The following is a 23,347-nucleotide window of genomic DNA, read 5'->3' as shown; positions in this document are numbered from 1 at the left end:
TTGCAGTGAGCTGAGATCATGCCATTGCACTCCAGCCTGGGTGACAGAGTGAGACTGCGTCTCAAACAAACAAACAAACAAACAAAAAAGAATGATACAATGGACTTTGGGGACTTGGGGGGAAGAGTGGGAGGGGAGCGAGGGATAAAAGACTACAAATATGGTGTAGTGTATACTGCTCAGGTGATGGGTGCACCAAAATCTCACAAATAACCACTAAAGAACTTACTCATGTAATCAAATACCACCTGTACCCCAATAACTTAGGGAAAAATAAGTAAATTTTTAAAAAAGTTAGAAGCAAAATCAGCACTGTCAGAAGAACAGCAAGGCAGCCCCTCTACCCCATTTTCTGCTTGACTAACACACTGATTGAGGGCTCATCTGGAATTGAACAAAGGCAGATGAAATTACTGCTGGGCTCCTTGGTACAAGAAGTGGCCCAGAGCACTGACTCTCTTGTGGAACAGTCTGGCATAAAATCATCCCTCTTCTATTTATCGACAGTTTCTCCATCCACAAAATGTGAGTAATAGTACTTACATAATCGTTTGAGAAGATAAAGCACGTAAAGTGTTTAGCATAATTTCCCAAACACATAAATGCTCAATAGTGTATATTAAATAAAACCAATGAGGACGGATGACAGGATTTAGACTTGCCAGGAGGATATTTTCAAAATAAATCAAGACAATTTAAATCTGGAATGTTTTTCTCCTTAGTCAAAAGGGAATAAGAAGAAAATAATGTGATATTTAAGACATAAAGAAGACCTTCTGGAGTGCTCTGTAACTTTGAGCAAGTCAAATTAAGGTTGGTGGATGATAGAACGGGTTAAGAAGGAACTCGCATGTTTATCTTTCAAGGGGTAAATGTATCAACAGAGTAGGAACTCATTCTTTCAGGATCATTTCTTAACAGCCCTGCCAGGAGGAAGAACCGTGAATAAAACCATCTATGTAAAGTCTTTGAAGACCCACTGGAACTAGAAAGTGGCACTGCCAGCTGGGGGAAAGGAAAACCTACGCAGCTGCATTAAAAAGGAGGGCACTCAGAAATCAGGCTTTATACCCATTATATTACAGAATAAGGAGACAGAAAGTTGGAAAGACCAAAAGGAAGGAGAACTCCCACAGATGGCCGCAGCAGTCGAGAGAGTATTTTTGTGCTGGATGATAAGGGTCTTCACAAGGGGCCAGAGGAACCTGAGAAAGTAGCAGTTCTTGGCAGAAAAAAAAAATTTAGACCTTCGATTCTATTTTATTTAATAAGCCAAATTATCTTTTCAAAGTAAGACATACACATTTCTAATAATGAATTCAACTTTATTGCTGGTTTGCAGTCTAACTGCCAGGAGCCAGAGGCATTTGACAAATTTACTTGGCAGTCCAAATGTTGATATTGTACTAATCTTAGAAATCACAACCCAATGTGCATCCCTGACATTTGACTATTTTCAGTAGTTTATGCTCCTCCTTTACGTCCTCCCAACCTTTTTTTCCTAGTAGCAGAAACTCACATTTAGCTACATCATACCCTAGAGAGCTTCAATCATTTGGCTGTATTCTAAGCATATTTTCTCTCTTATTTAAAAAATTCAAGTGTTAACTAAAATGTTACTAAGTCAAATTTTACTGTCCCGATTCTCTATCTGATCTCAGTAGTTACTCTGATCTCCTGAAAATAATCAGTAACACAATTTTAAAAGCTATCATTTTTAATCCATAAAGAAATCAATTCATGAAAAATCTAATTTCAGCAATTAAATTCTGACAAAACAGAGGAACAAAACTAAAACTCAATTCAACTCACTAAAATCTGTCCCACTCCCTAAACCTAGGAAGGTTTAATATCTGTTCATAAGTAAACATGTAATATGGAAAAAATAATAAAATGATCCATTTAATTTCTTTGTCACATGGTCTGAACCATTTTTCAGATAAAAAATTTAAATTCTATTTTTAAAACTTGACAAATTAAAAAAAAATATTCATGAGGAGAGACTGCTAATGGGTACAGGATTTGGGGGTGATAAAATGTTCTGAAATTAGAATGGTAATGGTTGTACAACCCTGTAAATATACTAAAAACATTGAATTATATACTTTAAAAGGGTGAATTTTATGGCATCTGAGTTATGTCTAAAAATTCTAAAAATTTCCTTCTTTGCTAAAAAAAATTCAATATGAAAAAGTTATTAATCTCTCTCCCAAACAAAATTATATAATTAAATCTTGCATAAATTCAAGCACATTATAAAAGCAGATTACAAATTTGGTTGAAGTAAAACATGGTAATAATATAATTCTTCAATTTCAAAAGAAGTCTTTTGAAACAGTATTAGGACTTTCAAGAAAAATGAGAGAAATAAATCATTCACAAAACGTAGTTAATGTCTGATTTTCTGATTGACTAATTTCAGTTTACTGACTTTAAAAGTATTTTTTTAATCGGAATAATCTGTTCATGTGGAGAAATCTAACTACTTTTTAAAATAATCTTTTATTTTTTAAAAAAAGTAAATGTATTAATCTTTCTTACATTCACTGCCTTGCTATAGGTTCACTTCAAACATATGAAATTATATGTGCTTACCTAAAATGTGGGGGGGACACACATTAATGAGAATCTTAAGTTTTACAGATGCTGATGTGCTCCTGGAGCAGCAAGCTCCATTTCTCAAACCCACAAGAAGACGGGAACACAGAATAAATAAACAAAATACTCAGCTGGAAGGAGGAGTTGGAGATTGTGTCACCTAACTTCCTTGTTTTGCTCACAAGGAGGCTGAGGTACAGAGAGGCGGGGAGCTGTCCAAAGTCACATGGCTAAATAGTGGCAGCGCCAGGACTACCACTAGTGTCCAGTCCTGCGTCCTTCCCACTACAGTACACTGAGCACTCAAGGTTACTGGAACAAGGACTAAAATATCTTGGCATGTCACGCAGGGCCTGCAGTCAGCATTCTGCTTTGGGTGTAGACTCAGTGGGAGAGGGCAGAGGAAAGAAGCTGGCAAGAAAGTGACCTGCGGCCCTTCACACTTGTCTCCACCAAAGTTGAAATGAGGCTGTGTATGTATTTTCAACCTGTGACGGCTGGCAGTGACTCGGTGCTCCCAGTGGGTTACCTGCTATGGACACAGGTCCCCTGCAGCACCTGCTAGGCATCCTTGTGAAGAGTCAGGAAGACCCAATTGCCTTGTAACTCTAATTTTGATTTATGTTTCTTGAAAATAAAACAAAATAAAACCATGATCCTTACACAAAGGAAATGTACCTTTTTGATTTATTGCTTGTTCTTGGTCTGTATTCATGCGATTCATCCTCAATGCCATTTTGCCTTTTATACCAGTCAAATAATGTACGTAGAATGGAAGGCAGGCAGTACTCAGAAAGCGAGCTCATTGAGTTGATGACCTACGGAGGAAAATGCAGGTGATTAGAACACTTGTAGCACCACCAATTACTAAGAAACTTTTTATTTCACAAGTAACCCCAAGCACTACTCACTAAAATATTTTCTTACATATCACAGTCCTTTCTTTCATAATCTTTATTAGTATATTCCCAAGAGCCTGTCTCTTAATGGAGACAGATGTTCCTCATATAAGAATAATTTTGTAATTCAAGAAAGTTAATTATTTTGACTCCCTTTCATTCTAGAAATCAGATGTTAATTGCATACAGGATATTCATGGAACCGCAAAGATATTATGTTCCCATGTTCGTCTACCTAAAGTAGATGAATGCTTCCTCTGTCCTAAAAATGTTTGTTGTATAAGTATATTAATACAATTACATTAATAATTTACATGAATTAAACAAATCTACCCCCATCGCCAAATAACCTAAGAGGTAATAATAATGTATGGTTTTGGACAATAATTACTCATTCATTCATTTGAAGTATGCCCCAAATTAGACTCAAAATACAAATGGGCAGCAATAATGTGCCCCCTATTACATTAAAGGCAAACTTCTCCCTTTTTCTTTAAAGAACAAATGTGCTTTTGGTAGAATTGTTATTCTAATTTCCTTATCTGGAGAGAGTCCTGATTTTTTAACTGATTACTATTTAAAAAAACCAAAAAACACTTCAATCCATATCTCATTATCCTGTGCAAAAGTTTCCACAAAATGCCTCATAAATTTAAGTATAAAACCCAAAAATATAAAACTCCAAGAAAACATAAGATAAAACTTTTGTGACTTTGGATTAGACAAGGATTTCTTAGGCACGGCCCCATAAGCAAAGTCCACGATAAAATTTGATATAATGAAACTCGTCAAAATCAAAAGCTTCTGCTTTTAGAAGAATACAGTTAAGAACGTGGTAAGGGACAAGCCACAGAGCGGGAGAAAATATTTGCGAAACACACATCTGACTAAGGCCTTGTCTCCAGAATATGTAAAACTACAATGAAACAGGTTTTAACTACCTAATTAACAAACTGTATAAGCAAATTATAACACCCAGAGTTGAGTAGTGATAAAGTGGACGTGTTCATATACTGCTGATAGAAAAGAAAAAAAAAAAAACAGGCATAACATCTCTGGAAGGTAATTTGGAAATACATATCAAGAACCTAATAAAAATCATTCTCAAGGCCACTCTTAGAATTTATCTCAAGTCCATAATTAGAGATAAGCAAGAAGGTGCAGGACAGCATTACTTATTACAGCAAAAGGATGGAAACCACATAAATGTCCAGCTACATGTAAATGCTTAATAAGATGTGGAATTTGGTGCAGACCATTTACGAAACCATTAAAATCATATTTTTAATATAAATATAAAAATATGACATGAAAATGTTCATGATATGGTATGTGAAAAAAATGAAGAATCATTTAATTGATATGATTCCAATTTGGTAGAGACACTATGTAAGTACACATATGCAGAAAATAGGACCAGGAGGAAACATACTAACATGTAGAGTACATGTGAAAACCAGGGGTTCTTAGGCCAGATCCACAGAGGGAGAGGGAGGCTGGGAATTTAAGAGAAATGAAGATGAGTTTACCTGGGCTTATTTTAGAAAGGGTAGAAATTTGAGATGAGACTCAAGAAAAAAAATAAGCAAAGACTCAAGGTAGAAAAAGCCTTTAGTAATGAAGGTACAAAGTAACTGTTGATGATTATCATAATCGATGTGACGAAGGTTTTGAGTGAAACGAAAGAAGAAATATCTGACTGGTGTGAAGACTTTATTTTGCCAGAGTGAAGGAACATAATGCTGAAAATTTTTCTTCTCTAGAAAATGGCAAGACTCTAAAGATTTTTGAACAGGGACAGAAGCCCATACAAATTGTGTATGGGGAGGTTAAATCCTCCAAACGGTGGGGTGAGGTGGAGGCGAATTCACACACATGCTTGAATTGCATGAGGTGACGGCAGTCATTGCAGGCATTCGGTGATCTCGGCCTGAGAGGCAGAGATGGCAGAAGAAATGGAAATCCTTAGTTAACTCACAGTATTTCTGCAGTTAAGCAGGCCAGGCTTCACTTCCTTTTATAAAGCAGGAAATGAGAGCAAAGGGAGTTAAAGTGCTTTGTGTCAATAGGATTTTCCACTGTCACCTTTAAAAGAAACCTTAAGATTGAACAAAATATTTATTGCTTTCTTCCTCACATTCTACCTCTTCATAGCCTACTTCATGCTCTCTCTCCTATAATGATGGTTATATGTACACATACAAAATTGTACATTATCTTTAGTTATGAGTTAATATAAGGTAAAAATAAATAGGCTATTGCGTTCAGCCTGCCCTGTAAACCTAGTCAGCATGAACTTTTTAAAACTGAAGAGCTATCTAATTATTTAAAGAGTCACTCTTACCCCAACTCTACACAGCCAAGACATATTTTTCCTGCTGCGGTCATGAATGCAACAGCAGTAACTTTTCAGAAGAAAGCTAATTATGATGTGGCAAGGTAGTAATTCACTAATTCTCTCTAAAGTTACCCCAACACGAGAAAGGATATTTACTTTCCTAAGTCACCATTATTTAAAATGTTTTGAATTGACAAATGAAGGGCTTTCCTCCCATAGAAGAAAAAGGGATCAGAATTCAGTTTCTGATTATGGGATGACGATCTTAATTATTACATAGGTAATGAAATTTCAAAGCATTACAATTGTATTTCCATAATTTAAAAATACTTGCGTAAGTCTGGCGAATCTAAGGAGACATGATGACTAAACATTCATGTGGTATGCTAAATGGTATCTTGGAACAGAAAAGAGGTATCAGAGAAAAAGAAAGGAAACACAAATAAAGCATGGCACAGAGTTTAGTTAACAATAATGTGCACGGAAGCTCTGCATCCCTTCCCCAATAGCTTGCCCTACACGTCTCTTCATCTGTATCCTTTGCAATGTCCTTTATAGTAAACCACTAAAAAAGCCCAACACATAAAACAATAATGTACCTATACTGGTTTCTTAGTTGTGACAAAAGTACCATGGCAATGTAAGATGCCAGCAGTAGGGGAAACTGGCAACTGCCTGAATTATCTTTGCAACTTTTCTGCAAATGCAAAACTATTTCAAAATAAAAAAGTTTATTCAAAAAACACATGTGTGGGATATTTACAAGCTCCAATATTCACTATAGACCCATAAGAGAGACTGAAACTTACGCTTGACTCCTAAACATCTCTAGGCAATGCATGCAATGTTCCGCTACTTCACTCATGTGGAACCCCCATTCTCCATAGAGAACTTCCATAGTGTTCATCAGACCTCATCTATAATAATTTCTTAAAATATATTTTTTTCTCCCCATTAAAAAGTCACCCTGAATCCATTCTTGGTATTAGATCTACTGGGCATACTTTCCATGGCAAAACACTGAGACCATCTCAGAAGGGATGAAAGGTCAGCATGGGGTGTATGTGTGTGTTTTTCCATCTTTCTGTTACTGCCCTTCTGAGCCCAGGCTTTCAGGAAGGAAGGGTGGAATCTGCAAAGACCTGGCCCTCAAAGCTCAGGAAGGGAGGAAGGTCTAGCTGGCTTCTTGGTTACTCAACTCCTTCATTTACGGGAAGCAGAGCCAATGGTAAGATGAATTCTAGCTCTGTGCTGCTGCTGAAAGGGGGCAGGCCCATTGACAAAGATGTTCTTGTTGCATTGAAATGATCATATTCTTCCACCATAGATGAGCTAGTGAGCTAGGTACTGGGCAGCATGAACAGATGAAGTGCACAGAATCACAGAACTATTTCGTACTGGTGTTTTCTTTTTTGGGGGAAAGAGAAGAAAACTAAAAAGTACTTTGTAAATGTTTTAATGTTTACTTTGGCAGTTTATGTATAAATAGGCCAAAAGAGACTGTTATGCTGCAGCTAAGACATTGATTTTTCATAAGCATTTTATTATACTTGTTAAATGCAAAGAAGGAAACTTTACACATAAATATTTGAATAATTACTCAGTGGAGTCATTCCATATTTTATAGTAATAAGACTGGCTTCTTGTAAATGGTACATTTAATGAATAATTTTAAAGTAACTGCACTGATGGTCTAATTCTCAAACAAATTCAAGTGGTCAAGCAACTATGGGGGGCCACGATACTCACTGTGTAATACCATAACATGCTGATATCTTTATTTCAAATGCAATTTATTTATACTTGATCACATATCATACTATTGCTAGATTATAGTATTTGATGAGTAATGACAAAGACTTAAGAATAGTTTCATAGAAAAACTTAGTATCATAAAAATCTATACACCAAATGTATTTTTTTCGTTCAAGTTAGGAAAAGATCATTATTTGATTTTAACATCTTGGTTCATTTCATAGAACGCAGTGTACCACTAGAGAATAATTTAAGCAATGCTGACTAACACTAACTAACACTAATGTAAATCCAATGCCAGTTAAATTGCTTCACTCTTAATTGCTTACATTCTTTATTTATACATTTTAAATAGATTTTCATTAAATTGTAGCATTAGAGTCAATGTTGAAACACTAGAATTGCATCTGCTTCCTTTTCTGGAAAATTACTACTACCCAAGATGGTAAAAAGTGATTTTAGCTTGTTTATAGAGGTGTGAATATGTTTTACCATGTGTTTCCTGTTTACAGATAGTATTTAAACATATTAAGAAATAAAGTAAACAGTACATAAGTACACAAGTACACAAAAGTACATAAGACATAACATCTGGAAGAAAACTTTAACTAAAGTTACTTAGAATGTTTGGACAAATTATCCGCAATTCACAGAAACGACAGTAGTTAAGAATGTAAGTCACACTCAATTGCAAATAGTTACAACTTAACGTTCTCAGAACCCAACATGTGATGGCTGACCCCTCATGTGCCATGTTTTCATATTCTAGTGTATTGGACGATCAAATGATCTTGGGTTCAAGTTAGTACTCTGTTTCTTACAGCTACATGAGCTTGGCATGCTACCATTTCTCTGATACTTCATGTTCTCAGCTGTAAAATGGGACTAAATACTTACCTCACTGGGATTTTATGAGGACAAATGAGATGCTATAAAATGTGGGGCACATAATAAACCTTCCAAAATGTGTTTCCTTATTTCATTTCCAAATATAGAAACAGGAGCATTAAAAAAAGAAGACAAAAAATGACTGAGATGAGATCACAGGCTAAGTTAATAACAGAATAAGTAACAGAAGTTGTTGTCAGAATTTTATTCACCAGAGCTGAAGAAATGTCACTTTCTAGGTATATTGTGGGAACCTGAAAAGCCCCACCTATCCCGTGTCCAAGCACAAACTCCCAGGGTCTTCACTAGAACACTTGCAACTTAATTTGTGTTCCCATTCTCTGACTCCAGCAGATGTAAATACAATGCCTGTTGCCTGGCGCCTTGCAAATGCTTACATTAGAGGTCACTGAGCAATGTTTGTTCTACATTAAACCCTTGAGAGAAAGGTAGCAAACATTTAGCTCCCTGAGTTTGCTGCAGGCAACAGCTCACTACAAAGCCAATGGGAAAGGACACCGAGGATAGTAACTCATGACTATTCTGGACACAGAATCAATCAACTGAATAAAACCAATTATTAACTCAGGATCCTCAACTGCTCTGAGAAAAGTGTTGAGTCCAAATATAAGTGGGTTGTGACGAATGGACACAACCCTCTGCAAGAAGGCACAGTGTGAAGCTCTTGTACCTCATTCGGTATAAGAGGGTTCTGTAAAACACACGTAGCCCTCATATGATCCTGCTCTCCCCTTTCTCATCTAAATCTCAATTATCTGTCTTTCTTCCTGACAGATTCTCAATCACCCATGCAATGCTGATGCTTCCTCTTCCTGCTTCACTGCCAACTCTCTTCTTCTCCCCCTCCTCCTCCCCTCCCCCTCCCCCTCCCTCTCCTTCTCCTCCTTCTTCTTTTGAGATGGAGTCTCACTCTATTGCCCAGACTAGAGAGCAGTGGCACAATCTCGGCTCACTGCAACCTCTGCCTCCTGGGTTCAAGTGATTCTCCTGCCTCAGCCTCCTGAGTAGGGAGGACTACAGGCATGCACCACCACACCCAGCTAAATTTTTTTTTTTTTTTGTATTTTTAGTGGAGACGGGGTTTCACCATGTTGGTCAGGCTGTTCTCGAGCTTCTGACCTCAATAAGCCGCCTGCCTCAGCCTCCCAAAGTGCTGGGATTATAGCAGTGAGCCACTGCACCAGGCCCCAACTCTCTTCTTGATCCCTGAAACCCGATTTCTGTTCTTGCCACATTATTGGCACCTTTATTTGAAAAACCAGCAGGGACAATTCAAAGGCCAACCAATGTCCTTTTTTTGCAATCATTTCCCTTGAAGTCTCCTGAGCAAATGACAGTATTTACCAGGTTCTCCTGGAAAGGATTTCCTCCCCAGAATCCTATGATGTTGCCCTGTCTTAATTAGCTTCCTGTACTTTCTCTTATCTTCTATGCTGTTCCTCATGAAATGCCAAGCATAGTAGGACAATTCATCTGTGACAATAAGGATCTGAATTCTGATTGCTCTGACACATGCTCCTTTGCAGAGTAATCAGACTTTATTATGCAAAGAGAAAATAACTTCCACTTACTGTATGAGACTGTTTTAAAAGCTGAAATAATACTTCAGACATAAAAACATTGTACAGCATACAATTTTTGGTATTATTTAACACATTGTATGTTTATATCATCATTAAATACTATAAAAGCAAAGGTCCAAAAGCCAAGGGCAGAGCAAATCAACAAGCAAGCATTTGCATGTAGCTGGAAGGTATGTGAAGGAATATTCGTTTACGACTTCGTTTATCAGTCAGAATTTTCATTTCTGAGAATAACTGTATCTAGTGGCTGTCATTCATACAATCTCCAACGGGCAAGGGTCACAAACTCCCTCAGGTGAGAGTTACTTTGGAGTGGTGTTTCTTCACTTTTAAAAATGGGCTCACATGATATTGGAGCTGCATTTGATCATCATCTACCCGGGTCCGCGTTCATCACAGCTGGATGAGAAGTTCTTTGTTGTTGGCTATTGTTTCTTTGGAGAATCTGAAATAACATGCTGTGGACTTTCATTTTAAAAAGATGTCTGTACAAAGAAAAAAATCACTTGAAGGTAAAATGGTGAGCTCACCATGCCTTTCATTCACAGACGCTCTCCACAGATGCCAGCTAAGGAACTCATCCCTGGTACCATGATTATGTTCTAGCACACTGCTTTGTCATTTAGGTACTGCCAATCATAATCAGCCACTATAACTTAGCTTGTGAAAGCAAGCTTCAAAGTATTTAACATTAGTCCATCGACTATGAAAATGCACACTCTACATGTCCATGAACAGCCACTGCAGCAAAAGCCTTCCTCGAAGCCACTTCCAGTGAGCTCCTAACTGCTAACCTCCAGTTCTTCCTGGTCTACATCTTCCGTGATGTCCCTGCATCAGCTGCTGTGATGGGCCATCCCTGCCCTAGAGAGCCCCATCTCCTAGGCTTCTCCCACTTTTCAAACTACCCTTTTTCTAGCCATTCTTTTGTAGATCCCACCTCCTGAAACTAAAATTGTTATGATATTCTTCACTCATGTAATCTGTCTGACAGTGTTTGTTGAGTGACCACATAACAAACTGAACCCCAGTTATTTTTCTTGAGATATTCTACCTTCCCCGAAAACTCAGTATGCATACTGTTTTGTAGCCTTCCCTTGTTTTCTGCCCCCAAGCATAGTTTCTTCTGCTTGAAGAGCTCATAGTCCATAGAAAATAATCTAGGCCCTTCAGCATGGCTTGTACGACCCACTGCAATGGGCTCAGTCCACCTTTCCACCTTCATCCCCAGAACTCAGTTCTTTTCACCTTCAACTTCTCCTTTGTCTGTGAGACCCCTGCTGCCTGGCATACCCTGGCCCAACTTGTTCATCTGGATAAAAGGTTTCTTTGAAATGTCACGGCTCCTTGGTTGCTTCTTGTAACACACACCTGTGTACCTTCCTAGCATCATTAACTGCTCCTTTATCTGAGTTCCTAGAGCACTTGGCACAACCTCTATTATAGCCTTTACATTGCCACATTATTTGTGTAGATAACGGTCTTCCTTCTGGGATTGAGAATTCCCGGAGGACAGGGCTCTGTCCTATTCATTTTCGTAACTTCAGTACCTCGTACAGATCCTAGTATGTGTTGGGCACTCATTGTTTGTTTAATTGAATGGAAATCGCTCCAAATCATATTTAAAACTACAGTTATCCTTTGTTTCTCCTTCTCTCAACCAATATTGATTCTTCTTATATCATTTTGCTTATAATTATCCTTTCTTATAAAAGTCTCACTCCCTTCATTTTAGTTTAGGCCCTTTTAGCTTCAAATCTTCATCAATGCCATGCTCCCCAAATGCCTTAGGCCTCTCCATTACTGCCTTCATGACCACTCTCTCCTTAAAGCTAACATTAAGTTGCCACCTTGATACTGGTATGCATACAGCCGCATCTCACTGGCATTAAGATCTTCCTCAATCTGATCCTTTCCTACCTATGCTGCCTGATCTCTTTTTTAACTTCCCCCAGACTGTAGGAAATGTTTGTTCATAATGGAAAACTAGAGCATACCTCTCAAGGGGTTACCTGATTCTGAGTGTATGGGGGCTCTACACCTGTCAATGCCTTTGAGCTATTTTAAAATTGTATAAATGGTAGATACCTGATAGCAATGCAAAATAATTCTTGTCTATAGACATGAAAAACTGTCCAGTGAAGGTTCAATGGACTTCCCTCCCCCACATAAAGGAAGCAGTTTTGCCTCTGATTGTATTCATTTCAATGCTGATTTATAAATGTGTCTGTGTTTTGGAATGTCTTAACTGGTTGTAACATCCGTCACTAATAACAAGTTAAAAAATGTTTAACACAGGTTCATTTTAAATCTCTATGTGAGTCATATTTTTGCCTGTTTTTGAAGATTATCCTTTAACAATACATGCCTTCTGCATCAACTAAATTGATCCATTTCTAAGTTCCTCAAAGATAACTGATAGTGTCATTTTTCTGTTCAGGACCTTTGCATAAAATATTCCTTTCTTCTGAAATTTCCTATCTTCCTCACCATCAACACTCAGCAAATCCTACCGATTCTACTGTTTTAGGCACCTCATAAACCTTGTTCTCATCTGGACGGCATTTTCTAGCTAGGCACCTGGCCCCGAGGCCTGTGTCTTCTGTCCCTGAACTGTCACCATGTTTACTGTCCACGCCATTCAGGCGGCACTTCTTATACATGCAGGCCTATGTCAAAGCTGGTTGTGCACTGCTTGATCCTCTTCTGGATCTGGAGCTCCTGGAATGTGAAACACCTTCCTGGGGACCACATTCTTACATCTCTTTGTCTCACATAAAACTTTCTGTGTATATACACACATATACACATGCACAGTGTTTGCTAAATTACTTTATTACCAGAACGATTTTTAGTTCATTTGACTCACTACGCCCTGACAAGTTACTATAGCAATTTAAAACAAATAGTGGTAGTATATATATCTTCAAATGCTGTTGGAAATCTCTTCTGCCTTTATTGATTCTTGTTACTGGTATGACTTTATCACTAGCATGGACCGGAAGTGATAGCCCATACTGCTCTGCACCTCTGCTGCCTGCTCCATGAAGGCCTCCCTGGCTCCTCAGGGTAGGGTGAAATTTGCTCTCCTGAGGCTCACACCAGCTTTAGCTTACTTACTAGCCTGGGGTTATCATTTATTTGATTGTAGCTTTATTTTTCTCTCCCACAAGACTCCCGTGGTGGGGCCTCTAGGGCAGGCACTATGCTTCCTTCCTGTTTGTTTCCGTGAGTTGGCATAACGCTTGGCACATGGTTGCCGGGAGGTAGGTGCTGTATAACAATGGAAAAAAAACCTCACATTCCTGATATTTGTGAAAAGTGAAATTCTGGAAATGAGGGCACAAATTCCTAGTTCTCCAATGTGTAAAGCATTCACTAGTATATTTCTCCTCCTAACACTGAGTTTTAAAAATCCTATTTAGACATCTTATCATTCACAATATCTTTTTTCCAGGTTTCTTCTTCTTTTTTTTTTTTTTTTTTTTCTGAGACAGAGTCCCACTCTGTCGCCCAGGCTGAAGTGCAGTGGCGTGATCTTGGCTCACTGCAACCTCCGCCTCCCAAGTTCAAGCGATTCTCCTGCCTCAGCCTCCCAAGTAGCTGGGATTACAGGCATGTGCCACCATACCTGGCTAATTTTTGTACTTTTAGTAGAGATGGGGTTTTGCCATGTTGGCCAGGCTGGTCTCCAACTCTTGAGCTCAGGTGATCCACCCACCTTGGCCTCCCAAAGTGCTGGGATTACAAGCGTGAACCATTATGCCAGGCGCTTCCAGGTTTATTCTCACAGAGTTGGAGTGTAATTCAGTTAAATTTAGAGATACTAAACCAATAAAATTATGAGTGTAAAAATGTAAAATATACAAGAAAACATGAAGTTTTAGCTTCTAAATATATACATATATTTAAGTTCAAACTGGAAAATTGGCAAATTTGAGGAGAAACCCACAGTGGGAAAGAAAGAGGTACAGAACTGTAAATAGTTCTACTTCGGGCATTTTGGCTAAATATCTAGTGGATAAATCTAGCTGTTACCCAATAAGACCTTTTCTTCTTTTTCTTTTCTTCTTCCTTAGGTATAAAATACCCCATTTTTAGATGGACACAGTCGCCCAAAGTAAAATTTCTCCACCTTTCTTATAGCTAGATGTGGCCAAGTGATTGACATTTGGCTAATTGGATGTAAGTAGATTTGGCACATGCTATGTTGGAAAGTTTTGCTTTTTGTTTTTCTATAATTCTTGTTCCATTTCTCATTCTGGCTGCCTGGAATATAGATGCAATGGCCAAGCTCTAGCAGCCATACTGGACCTTGAGAATGTAAGCCATACATAAGAAAGAAAAAATCATCTTGCTCAAGAAGATTTTACTTTATATGCCATTTGTAGCCAAAGCTAATCACAACTGATAAAATATTTTAGATCCTTTACCTGCTGAAAACTTCCCTCTCAACTCTCATCAACCTAGTTTTTAGAAACAAAGATTATGAAGTAAAAAGCACAGGCTGTACAGTCAGAAACAATAAATTACAGTTTTGGCTCCTTCAGGTTTGAGTCATATAATATTGGGAAACTTCTGAGACATCATTATTATTGTCTCTATATTAAATATAATATCATATTAAACATAATGTTATATATCCTATAGATATATTTAATATTAACATAATATATTAATATTAATGCAATCATATATTTAATGTTACTATAATTTAATATTATATTTAATATTAATAATTTACATTTAATATAGAGATAATAATGTCACCTTTTTGGAGTTGCTGGAGGGACTGAGTGATGTCAGGTGAGATAATATGAGAAGGGGCTGGGTAAACTATAAAGTATTACATGAATTTGTTTTGCTTCTATTTCTAGCAAGAAGAAAATGAATCATGGGCTGGTTAGGTAGAGGAGTGAACAGGGCCATTCAGGATTAGGCAGTGAAGCAGTAGATACCCAGCTCTATATACCCTGTGGTTCATGCCAGTGACATTTAGAAGAAAGAATTTGATACAAATATCTCTTAAACAGGAACCCACTGTATGTTGTTCAAAGGATGCACTTAGCATAGTACCTATCATACAAGTACTAAATAAATGCTATCTCTACCAGTACAACTACTCCTACAGTTACAGCAATGGAGTCTGAACCACTCGAGGTGGCATCTCCAGCATGTTCTTTTGCTATAGGCAGACCTCTGTGGGAACCCAGATTAAAATCCTACTGTTTGGAATAAAACTGTATAATTTGAATGTTTAATGCCAAAGGACTAAGAGACCTTGCTGTATTCATGGCCTTACCAATGGAACTGAAATTCCTAGAGTTTGTTGGCTGCAACAGCAGATGAGCACTGTTTTAGTGCTGCTGAGATTGGTAATTGATAAAGAACAAAAATGTATTCAGCATAGTTCTGAAGGCTGGGAAGTCCAAGATCAAGTCACCAGCAGGTTCACTGTCTGGTGAAGGTTCAGTCTCTACTTCCAAGACGGCTCCTTGAACACTGTGTCCTCACATGGAGAAAGGACCAAAAGAGAGGGGCTCCCTGTGTCAAGACCTTTCATAAGAGCACCTAATCCCATTCATAAGGGAGGAGCCCTCATGGGAAAATTACCACTTAAAGGCCCCACCTCTTGATACTATCACATTAACAGCAGCTGAATTTTGGAGGGTACACGTTTGAACCACAGTAAGCACTTGCAAAAGCTATTATACTTTGCCAACCTTTTCCCCATTGAATCTACAGGTGGACCCACTTTAGTCAAGCTTCTCTATGGCCTTATATTAGTCTGTTCTCATGCTGCTAATAAAGACATACCAGAGACTGGGTAATTTATAAAGGAAAGAACTTTCATTGGCTCACAGTTCTGCATGGCTGGGAGGCCGCACAATCACGGCGGAGGGTGAATGAGGAGCAAAGTCACGTCTAACAATGGCAGCAGAAAAGAGACAGCAGGTGCATGGGAACTCTTCTTTATAAAACCAACAAATCTCATGAGATGTATCCACTGTCATGAGAATAGCATGGGGAAGACTGGCCCGCCATGATCTTATTACCTCTCACTGAGTCCCTCCCATGACACATGGGAATTATGGGAGCTACGCTTCGAGGAGAGATTTCGGTGGGACACAGCCAAACCATATCAGGCCTGAAAGTCTTGCTATCACTTTAAAACAGGATTAGATTTTGTGGCTTGTCCTCTCTCACAGTTCATTTGTGAGTTTATGATGTAATGATCAAAGGACAATCCTATGTGTCCTATTTGAAAGTTCTTAGTGACCATCTTACTATTGGTTCACACTTAAAGGGTCTTTAATACACAGATACGTTACAGGGCAGGGCTTCTCAAGCGTTAACGTGCATGTGAGTCACCTGGAAGTTTTGTTAGGTGGCGGATGCAGCAGTTCCGGGGTCAGGCTGACAGTCTGCATTTCTAACAAGCTCCCAGGTGATGCTGATGACACAGATACATGGACAACACTTGGAGATGCAAAGTTAAAAGTTATATAGCTAATTAAGTGACAAAGGTGGGATTTAAACCCAGGTCTGTCTAATTCCAAAGGTCATGTCTTTTCCACAATACTGAGGTTCAGAAATAGAAAGCTGAGTAATAAATGAGAAATTGTGTTTAAGCCCAGTTATTTCGGATTACTATTACCTGCAAAGTTAAAATTTAGGACCATTTTCTCAGAGAATAAAGAGAGGTACATTAAGCTGGAGAAAAATGTTTTTGAAGAAAGGACAGTGATAATTTAATAGGATAAAGAGACAAAGAATATAAAATAGAGTGGAAACATAATAGAAGACAGGTGATAAGTATTTACATTTTTTTTTTCGAGATGGGCTCTCACTGTTACCCAGGTTTGAGTGCAGTGGTGTGAACTTGGCTCAACTGCCACCTCCGCCTTCTCAAGTGATCCTCTCACCTCAGCATCCTGAGTAGCTGGGACCACAGGCATGTACCACTATGCCTGGCTAATTTTTTTGTATTTTTGATAGTGGCAAGGTTTCATCCTGTTTCCCAGTCTGGTCTCGAACTCTTGGGCTCAGGAGATCCACCTGCCTCAGCCTCCCAAAGTGCTGGAATTACAGGTGTGAGCCACAGTACCCTACACTATTTACATTCTTAAAAAGCTACAACTTGCCACATTTCCAAAATGGTAACCCCAAACATCATATACCATATTCACCAAGGGTCTCTGACCACCTTGGCACCTGCCAGGTGACAACAACAATGGACAATGTGACTAGAAAAGATGGCGTCATGGCACAAAGAGATGAGGCCCATCTTCCATTTCACCAGCATTCTGGAAAACGGCCAGCTCGGCTAGCAACAGAGCAAGCCCAGAGCCACGCCACCCTTGCGGGGCTGGCTGTGAGCATAAACCTGTGAGGTCTCCTTCACAGAACAGCTCATAAAATAGAAAATGAAGGATTTTGTCGGTACAGTCATGATGTTTCTGGATCATACAAGGCTAAATTTGTACAGCCAGGGAGACTTCCTCTGGATTTCATTTTAAAGGCAATTTCAAAGCCCTACAGAAAGTGTACACCCTGTGTGTTTTTCATTAGACCATAAAAACACCATACTAGCTCAAGCCAGGGAATATCCAGCAGTATTTTGTATCTGACGTTGGCACCAATTGACATTTCTGAAGAACATAGTGCCTTTTTTGTCATTAACTGCAAAAGTTTAGGAAACTTCACAAACATACCTCCGGCCTCCTTGGATGTCCTGTTATCCATCATTTTTAAACGTGCCAAGGACCTTCCTGAAGTTACTGAACCAGAATCTATCAGATCCTGATATTGTACGTTTATTACCTACTGTTTAGAGTTGAATGTTCTTTTACTAGTCCTAACCTATTTTCAAAGGACTTACTTTGTATTTATTCTGTCTTAAATAATTTTGTTCATATATTATTTTCTCTATTAGAATCTTAAGATCCTATACTGTGTTATACTTATCTTTTAGGTAGTATCTTTCTCACAAGAGAGTGAATTCTTGAAGGCCTAAAACTTATCTTAGATTTTGTATCACCAGTACCTAGCACAGCATCAAGCAAATAGTAGGCCTCCAAAAAAGTGTTGGATGAAAACAAGAATAAGCTCTAGTGTAGAGATCTGATCATCACATAGCATCATTTATTTAGAAGAATCTCAAGTTTTTAAAGGAATGGAATTTCCTTTAAACTCTTTTCTTGGTTTCTTTAATTCCAATATGTAAAGATACACGAAATAATCAATTGAAGACCTACTCATATTATCCCAATACTTTCCAGTTCTTTTTGATTCTAACCGATAGACATTTACTGAACAGCTATAAACCACAACCATGAAAACTGCAGGGTACAGTTCTTAAAATCACATACCCGTATCCTCTTTGAGGATGTTCCTCCATACAACAATAGTGAGCATGCAGGCCCTGCCTTGCGTGAATGCTGAACTAAAGGAAAACTAGCATATAACATATACATCACATACCTGATCAAACTGGGGGTCTTCTCCACGTTGCAGGGATTTTGTCAATGGCTTTTCCTACAAAGAAAAAGAATATATGCAAGAATAATTATTAGAGTCTCTTAAATAGTATAAAAGAAATGCCATTATTGTTCCATTTTTCCTCACTCATTTCTCTCATTATGGAATGAGGAGGTGCCAATTTTTAAATGAGTGAGGAATTCTCCCTTAGGTATTGTAACCATAGTAGTTATGTTTGATCATTACTGCCACGGCTCTTGCTATTTATCTTAATATATATTTCTTAGACCAAAACATTAAGAATCTGATACTCAGGGAAACTCATATTAAAACTACAATGAGATATCACCTCTTACCTGTCATAAGGACTTTTATCAAAAAGAAAAATATAATAAATGTTGGTAAACATGTAGAGAAAAGAGAACTCTTGTATATTGTTAGTGGGAATGTAAATTAGTAGAGCCACTGTGGAAAAAAGTATGGAGGTTTTTCAAAAAATCAAAAATAGAACTACCATATGATCCCTCAATTCACCTTCTGGGTATGTATCCAAAGAAAATGAAATCAGTATCTTGAAAGATATCTGCATGCTCATGTTAACTGCAGCATTATTCACAATAGCCAAAATATAGAGTCAGTCTAAGTATCCATCAGTGGATGAATAGATAAAGAAAATGTGCTATATATACACAATGGAAGGCGATTTAGTCTTAAAAAAGAAGGAAATACTGTTATTTCTGACAACATGGACAAACCTGGAGGATTATTATGCTGCGTATATAAGCCAGGCACAGAAAGACAAATACTGTACAATCTCACATAAACCTGAAATTAAAAAAAGTCAAATTCACAGAAGCAGAGACTAGAATGGTAGTTACCAGGGGCTGGTGGGTGAGAGGAAATGGAAGATGTTGATCAAAGAGTACAGAGTTTCATTTAGATGGGAAGAATAAGTTCTGGAGAGCTACTGTAGAGCATGGTGACTGGTGACTGCAGTTAATAATGTATTGTGCTATGGCCTCAATGTATCCCCCCAAAATTCAGATGCTGATACCTTCAAAGTGATGGCGTTACGAGGTGGGGCCTTCGGGAGGAGATTAAATCGTGAGGGCAGAACCCTCCTGAGTGGGATCAGTAAGAGGCCCTAGGGAGCTTGTTCGCGCCTTCTGCCATGTGAAGATGCAGTGGGAAGGCACCATCTATAAAGGAAGGGGGCCCTCACCAGACACCAAATATCCCATGCTTTGATCTTGGACTTCTGGGTATCCAGAACTCTGAGCAATAAATGTCTATTGTTGATAAGCCACCTACTTTATGGTAATTTGTTATAGCATCCTGAATGGACTGAGACACATTGTACACTTGAAAACTGCTAAGAAAGTAGATTTTTAAATGATCTCACCACAAAAAAAAAAATTCATGTAACGTAATAGAAATGTTAATTAGCTTGATTTACTCATTATACATATATCAAAACATCATGTTGTAACACCATACATAAACTTTTTATTTGTCAATTAAAAAAAAAGAATCTGATGTTATAAGTGGTCCTATGTCTTCAATAGCAACAATATAATAAAAACCAAAAAATTTATTTGAAAAATTTAATATTTATCTTGGAACTTGACAGACAATAAAAAGTTGAGGCCAGGTGCATTGGCTCATGTCTGTAATCCCAGCACTTTGGGAGGCCGAGGCGGACGGATCATGAGGGCAAGAGATGGAGACCATTCTGGCCAATACGGTGAAATCCTGTCTCTACTAAAAATACAAAAATTAGCTGGGTGTGATGGCACGTGCCTGTAATCCCAGCTACTCGGGAGGCTGAGGCAGGAGAATTGCTTGAACCCAAGACTGCACCACTGCACTCCAGCCTGGTGACAGAGCAAGACTCCATCTCAAAAAATAAAAATAAATAAAATAAAAATAAAAGTTGAAAGCAATTCACTATTTCAAGTCCCTAGATTTAGAAGCAAAGTAAGGTTTATTTATTAGACTGGTACTGAGGGAGAACCTACCAATCATACATTTACCAGGTGTAACTGGTGAATTTGGGGCATGTGATTTGTCTTGCACCACATCTAGTTCTCTGCAAAAATAGTATCAGTAGTAACAAGAGTCTACTACAGAAACAATTCTCCCTAATTATTACATCTTTGTTTACATTAGGAAGCCTTAACTGATCTTCCAGCAGAGCATTTTTTTTCAATTCAAAGAGTTTAATTCAGACATTATTGACATTTTGAGAACTCCAGAAAATGTAACTCAAAGCAAGACCTCAGTTTTCCAGACCGAAATTTCTGAGGAAAATATTCATCATGAACAGTCTTCTGTTTTCAATCCATTTCAGAAAGAAATTTTTACATATCTGGTAGAAGGATTCAAAGTATCTCTTGTAAGTAAATTAATTACATGGTGAATGTTCATTCACACAAGGAAATAGAGGTTTTACGTTGACTGTATTACATGTTTTCAAAATCATATTTCTTTGTACTCTTTCAGAGAGCTTTTTAAAACTTGGACAACTTGAATTTTTAATTATTGAATAATATATATTGCTAATTCACCCTTTTCAAAATGACTCAACTCATGCAGCATTGCTTTTTAAGCCTCCAGCAGAGCATTTTGTTACTTATCCTTATTTGTGTGTGTGTGTGTATGTATGTGTGTGTGTACATCTATATACACACACATATATACACATATATACATATACACACACACACATATATAAACATATATATATATATCTTTGCTATAGAAGTTCATTCTGATCCCAAATTTGATTTAGGATTAGAAACAATGCAAAAGTTATATATCAAAAAATATTAAGTTTTACTTTGGCCAGTGCAGGTTCCCTAGCAAGACTCCATTTACATTTACCTGCTCACCTAGACCCTCTCACTGTGGGTCTAATCATTTCTCCTCCACTCACAAAGACGATGTATACCTAAGGCATATACAAGCCCCACCCCTGCCCCATACTGTCCTTGTTCTTGAAGAAATGCACGTGGTGGTCTTATCCTGCAAGTCTGAGGTTTCACCAAGAGCCTTACAAATCAACTACTTTGTCTCCATCATAAAATACACAGGTTCAAAACGTGTATTCATGAAAAACACAGAGAATGCTGTGTTCTTATGGGTAACATTTTCTGTTCAAAGTATACTATCTAGATATAATGAATAGATACTATATGTTTATTCATCACTCAACAGTGACTGAGGGTTCACATGCGTCAAATGCTACATGCCAGGGTGGAATACTGAAGAACACATGATACCCGCTACTGGGGAGAAGAGTCGAATCTGAGAGGGGAAATGTGGTTAATTTCCTCTTCTGAGTGTTGTCGCTATTTGTTCATTATTCAAACCTCAGCTGAACTATCACTTCCTCAGGGAAGCCCTTCTCTGAGCCATCCCCCAACACCTGGCACATGCCTGCAAAGCCTCATGTATTTGTCCTTTCACTGACCTTACCATAGAGTAAAATCACATCACAGTCATCATCTTGTGCAATCACACACTCATGAGTGAGGCACCGAGCACCATCCCTGCTAGGTGGCAAGCTCCAAAAATGCAGAGACCTCTGTTTCTCTCAACACTTAGTCAAAGGACAGAGCATGGCTTGCCTGACGTGCAGCATTCCACCCGACATGGAGCATGTGACATGCTGTGAACCTTCAGACACTGTTGAGTGATGAATACATATAGTATTTATTCATTATATCTAAATAGTATACGTTGAACAGAAAATGTTTGTTTACTCATAAGAACACAATATTCTCTGTATTTCAGATGAATACACATTTTGAACCTGTGTATTTTGCCATGGAGACAGAGTAGTTGATGTGTAAGGCTCTTGATGAAACCTCAGACTGGTAGGGTGAGACCACCATGTGCATTTTTCGCTTGGTGCTGGCTACGCATTTGCCAAATTAATAAAAGTTCTAGGACAGTGGTATCCAGTTTCTTCAAATACGAAAATCCCTTTATTTTCTGTGTATATGTCTTGTTTTAAGTTTAAAAATTTTTTAAATACTTTTTATTGTGGTAAAATATACATAGCAGAAGATTTAACACTTTAAATTGTACAAATCAGTGGCATTAAGTACATTCAAATGTTGTTGACATCATCATTATCTATTTTATGAAGACCCCTTTTAGTTCCAGAAATGTTCAAAAAGTTCTCAACCAGAAAACACACACTCACACTCCAAACATACAAGATAGTAATTTTATTTTAGTATCTATAGTTTAAAACTATACAGAATGACAAACAGCTAATACTACAGCTCCAATGATACTTTTAAATGGTTCTAGGCTGGGCACGATGGCTCATGGCTTTAATCCCAGCACTTTGGGAGGCCGAGGTGGGCGTATCACCTGATGTTGGGAGTTCGAGACCAGCCTGGCCAACATGGTGAAACCCTGTCTCTACTAAAAACATAAAAATTAGCTGGGCATGGTGGCAGGCACCTGGAATCCCAACTACTTGGGAAGCTGAGGTGGGAAAATCACTTGAACCCGGGACGCGGAGGTTGCAGTGAGCCAAGATCATACCACTGCACTCCAGCCCGGGCAACAGAGGAAGACTTCAACTAAAAAAAAAAAGTTCTGTACTAGAGTAGCAACAATACTTCTTTTATACATACTAGAAACATGAGAATACATCTACATGGGAGACCTTAAAAGCCAGACAAACGATAACTCGGCACACCTGTGGGTCTGTAGACCCTTACAACAACCCAGGAGTTCACACAGTGGGAGCACGGAAGGCAATCCTC

General features: G+C 38.2%; 1 protein-coding gene across 4 annotated transcripts in view; it reads right to left on the bottom strand.

The window, feature by feature from the left end:
* FRY (FRY microtubule binding protein) overlaps window positions 1–23,347 on the bottom strand; it is a 267,764-nt gene that overhangs the window by 178,523 nt on the left and 65,894 nt on the right. For all 4 annotated transcript variants that reach the window (XM_028837192.2, XM_028837194.2, XM_077974167.1 and 1 more), the window contains exons 3-4: window positions 18,567–18,620; window positions 3,277–3,416 (exon numbers count right to left, since the gene is read on the bottom strand). In XM_028837192.2, the coding sequence (XP_028693025.1) occupies window positions 3,277–3,416; window positions 18,567–18,620 (194 nt within the window). The remainder of the gene's footprint in view (window positions 1–3,276; window positions 3,417–18,566; window positions 18,621–23,347) is intronic.

The sequence above is a fragment of the Macaca mulatta genome, chromosome 17 (genome assembly GCF_049350105.2).
Source record: "Macaca mulatta isolate MMU2019108-1 chromosome 17, T2T-MMU8v2.0, whole genome shotgun sequence".
Classification (NCBI taxonomy): Eukaryota; Metazoa; Chordata; class Mammalia; order Primates; family Cercopithecidae; genus Macaca; species Macaca mulatta.
Note: the sequence above shows the minus strand (reverse complement) of the source record. Positions and strands in the feature narration are given on the sequence as shown.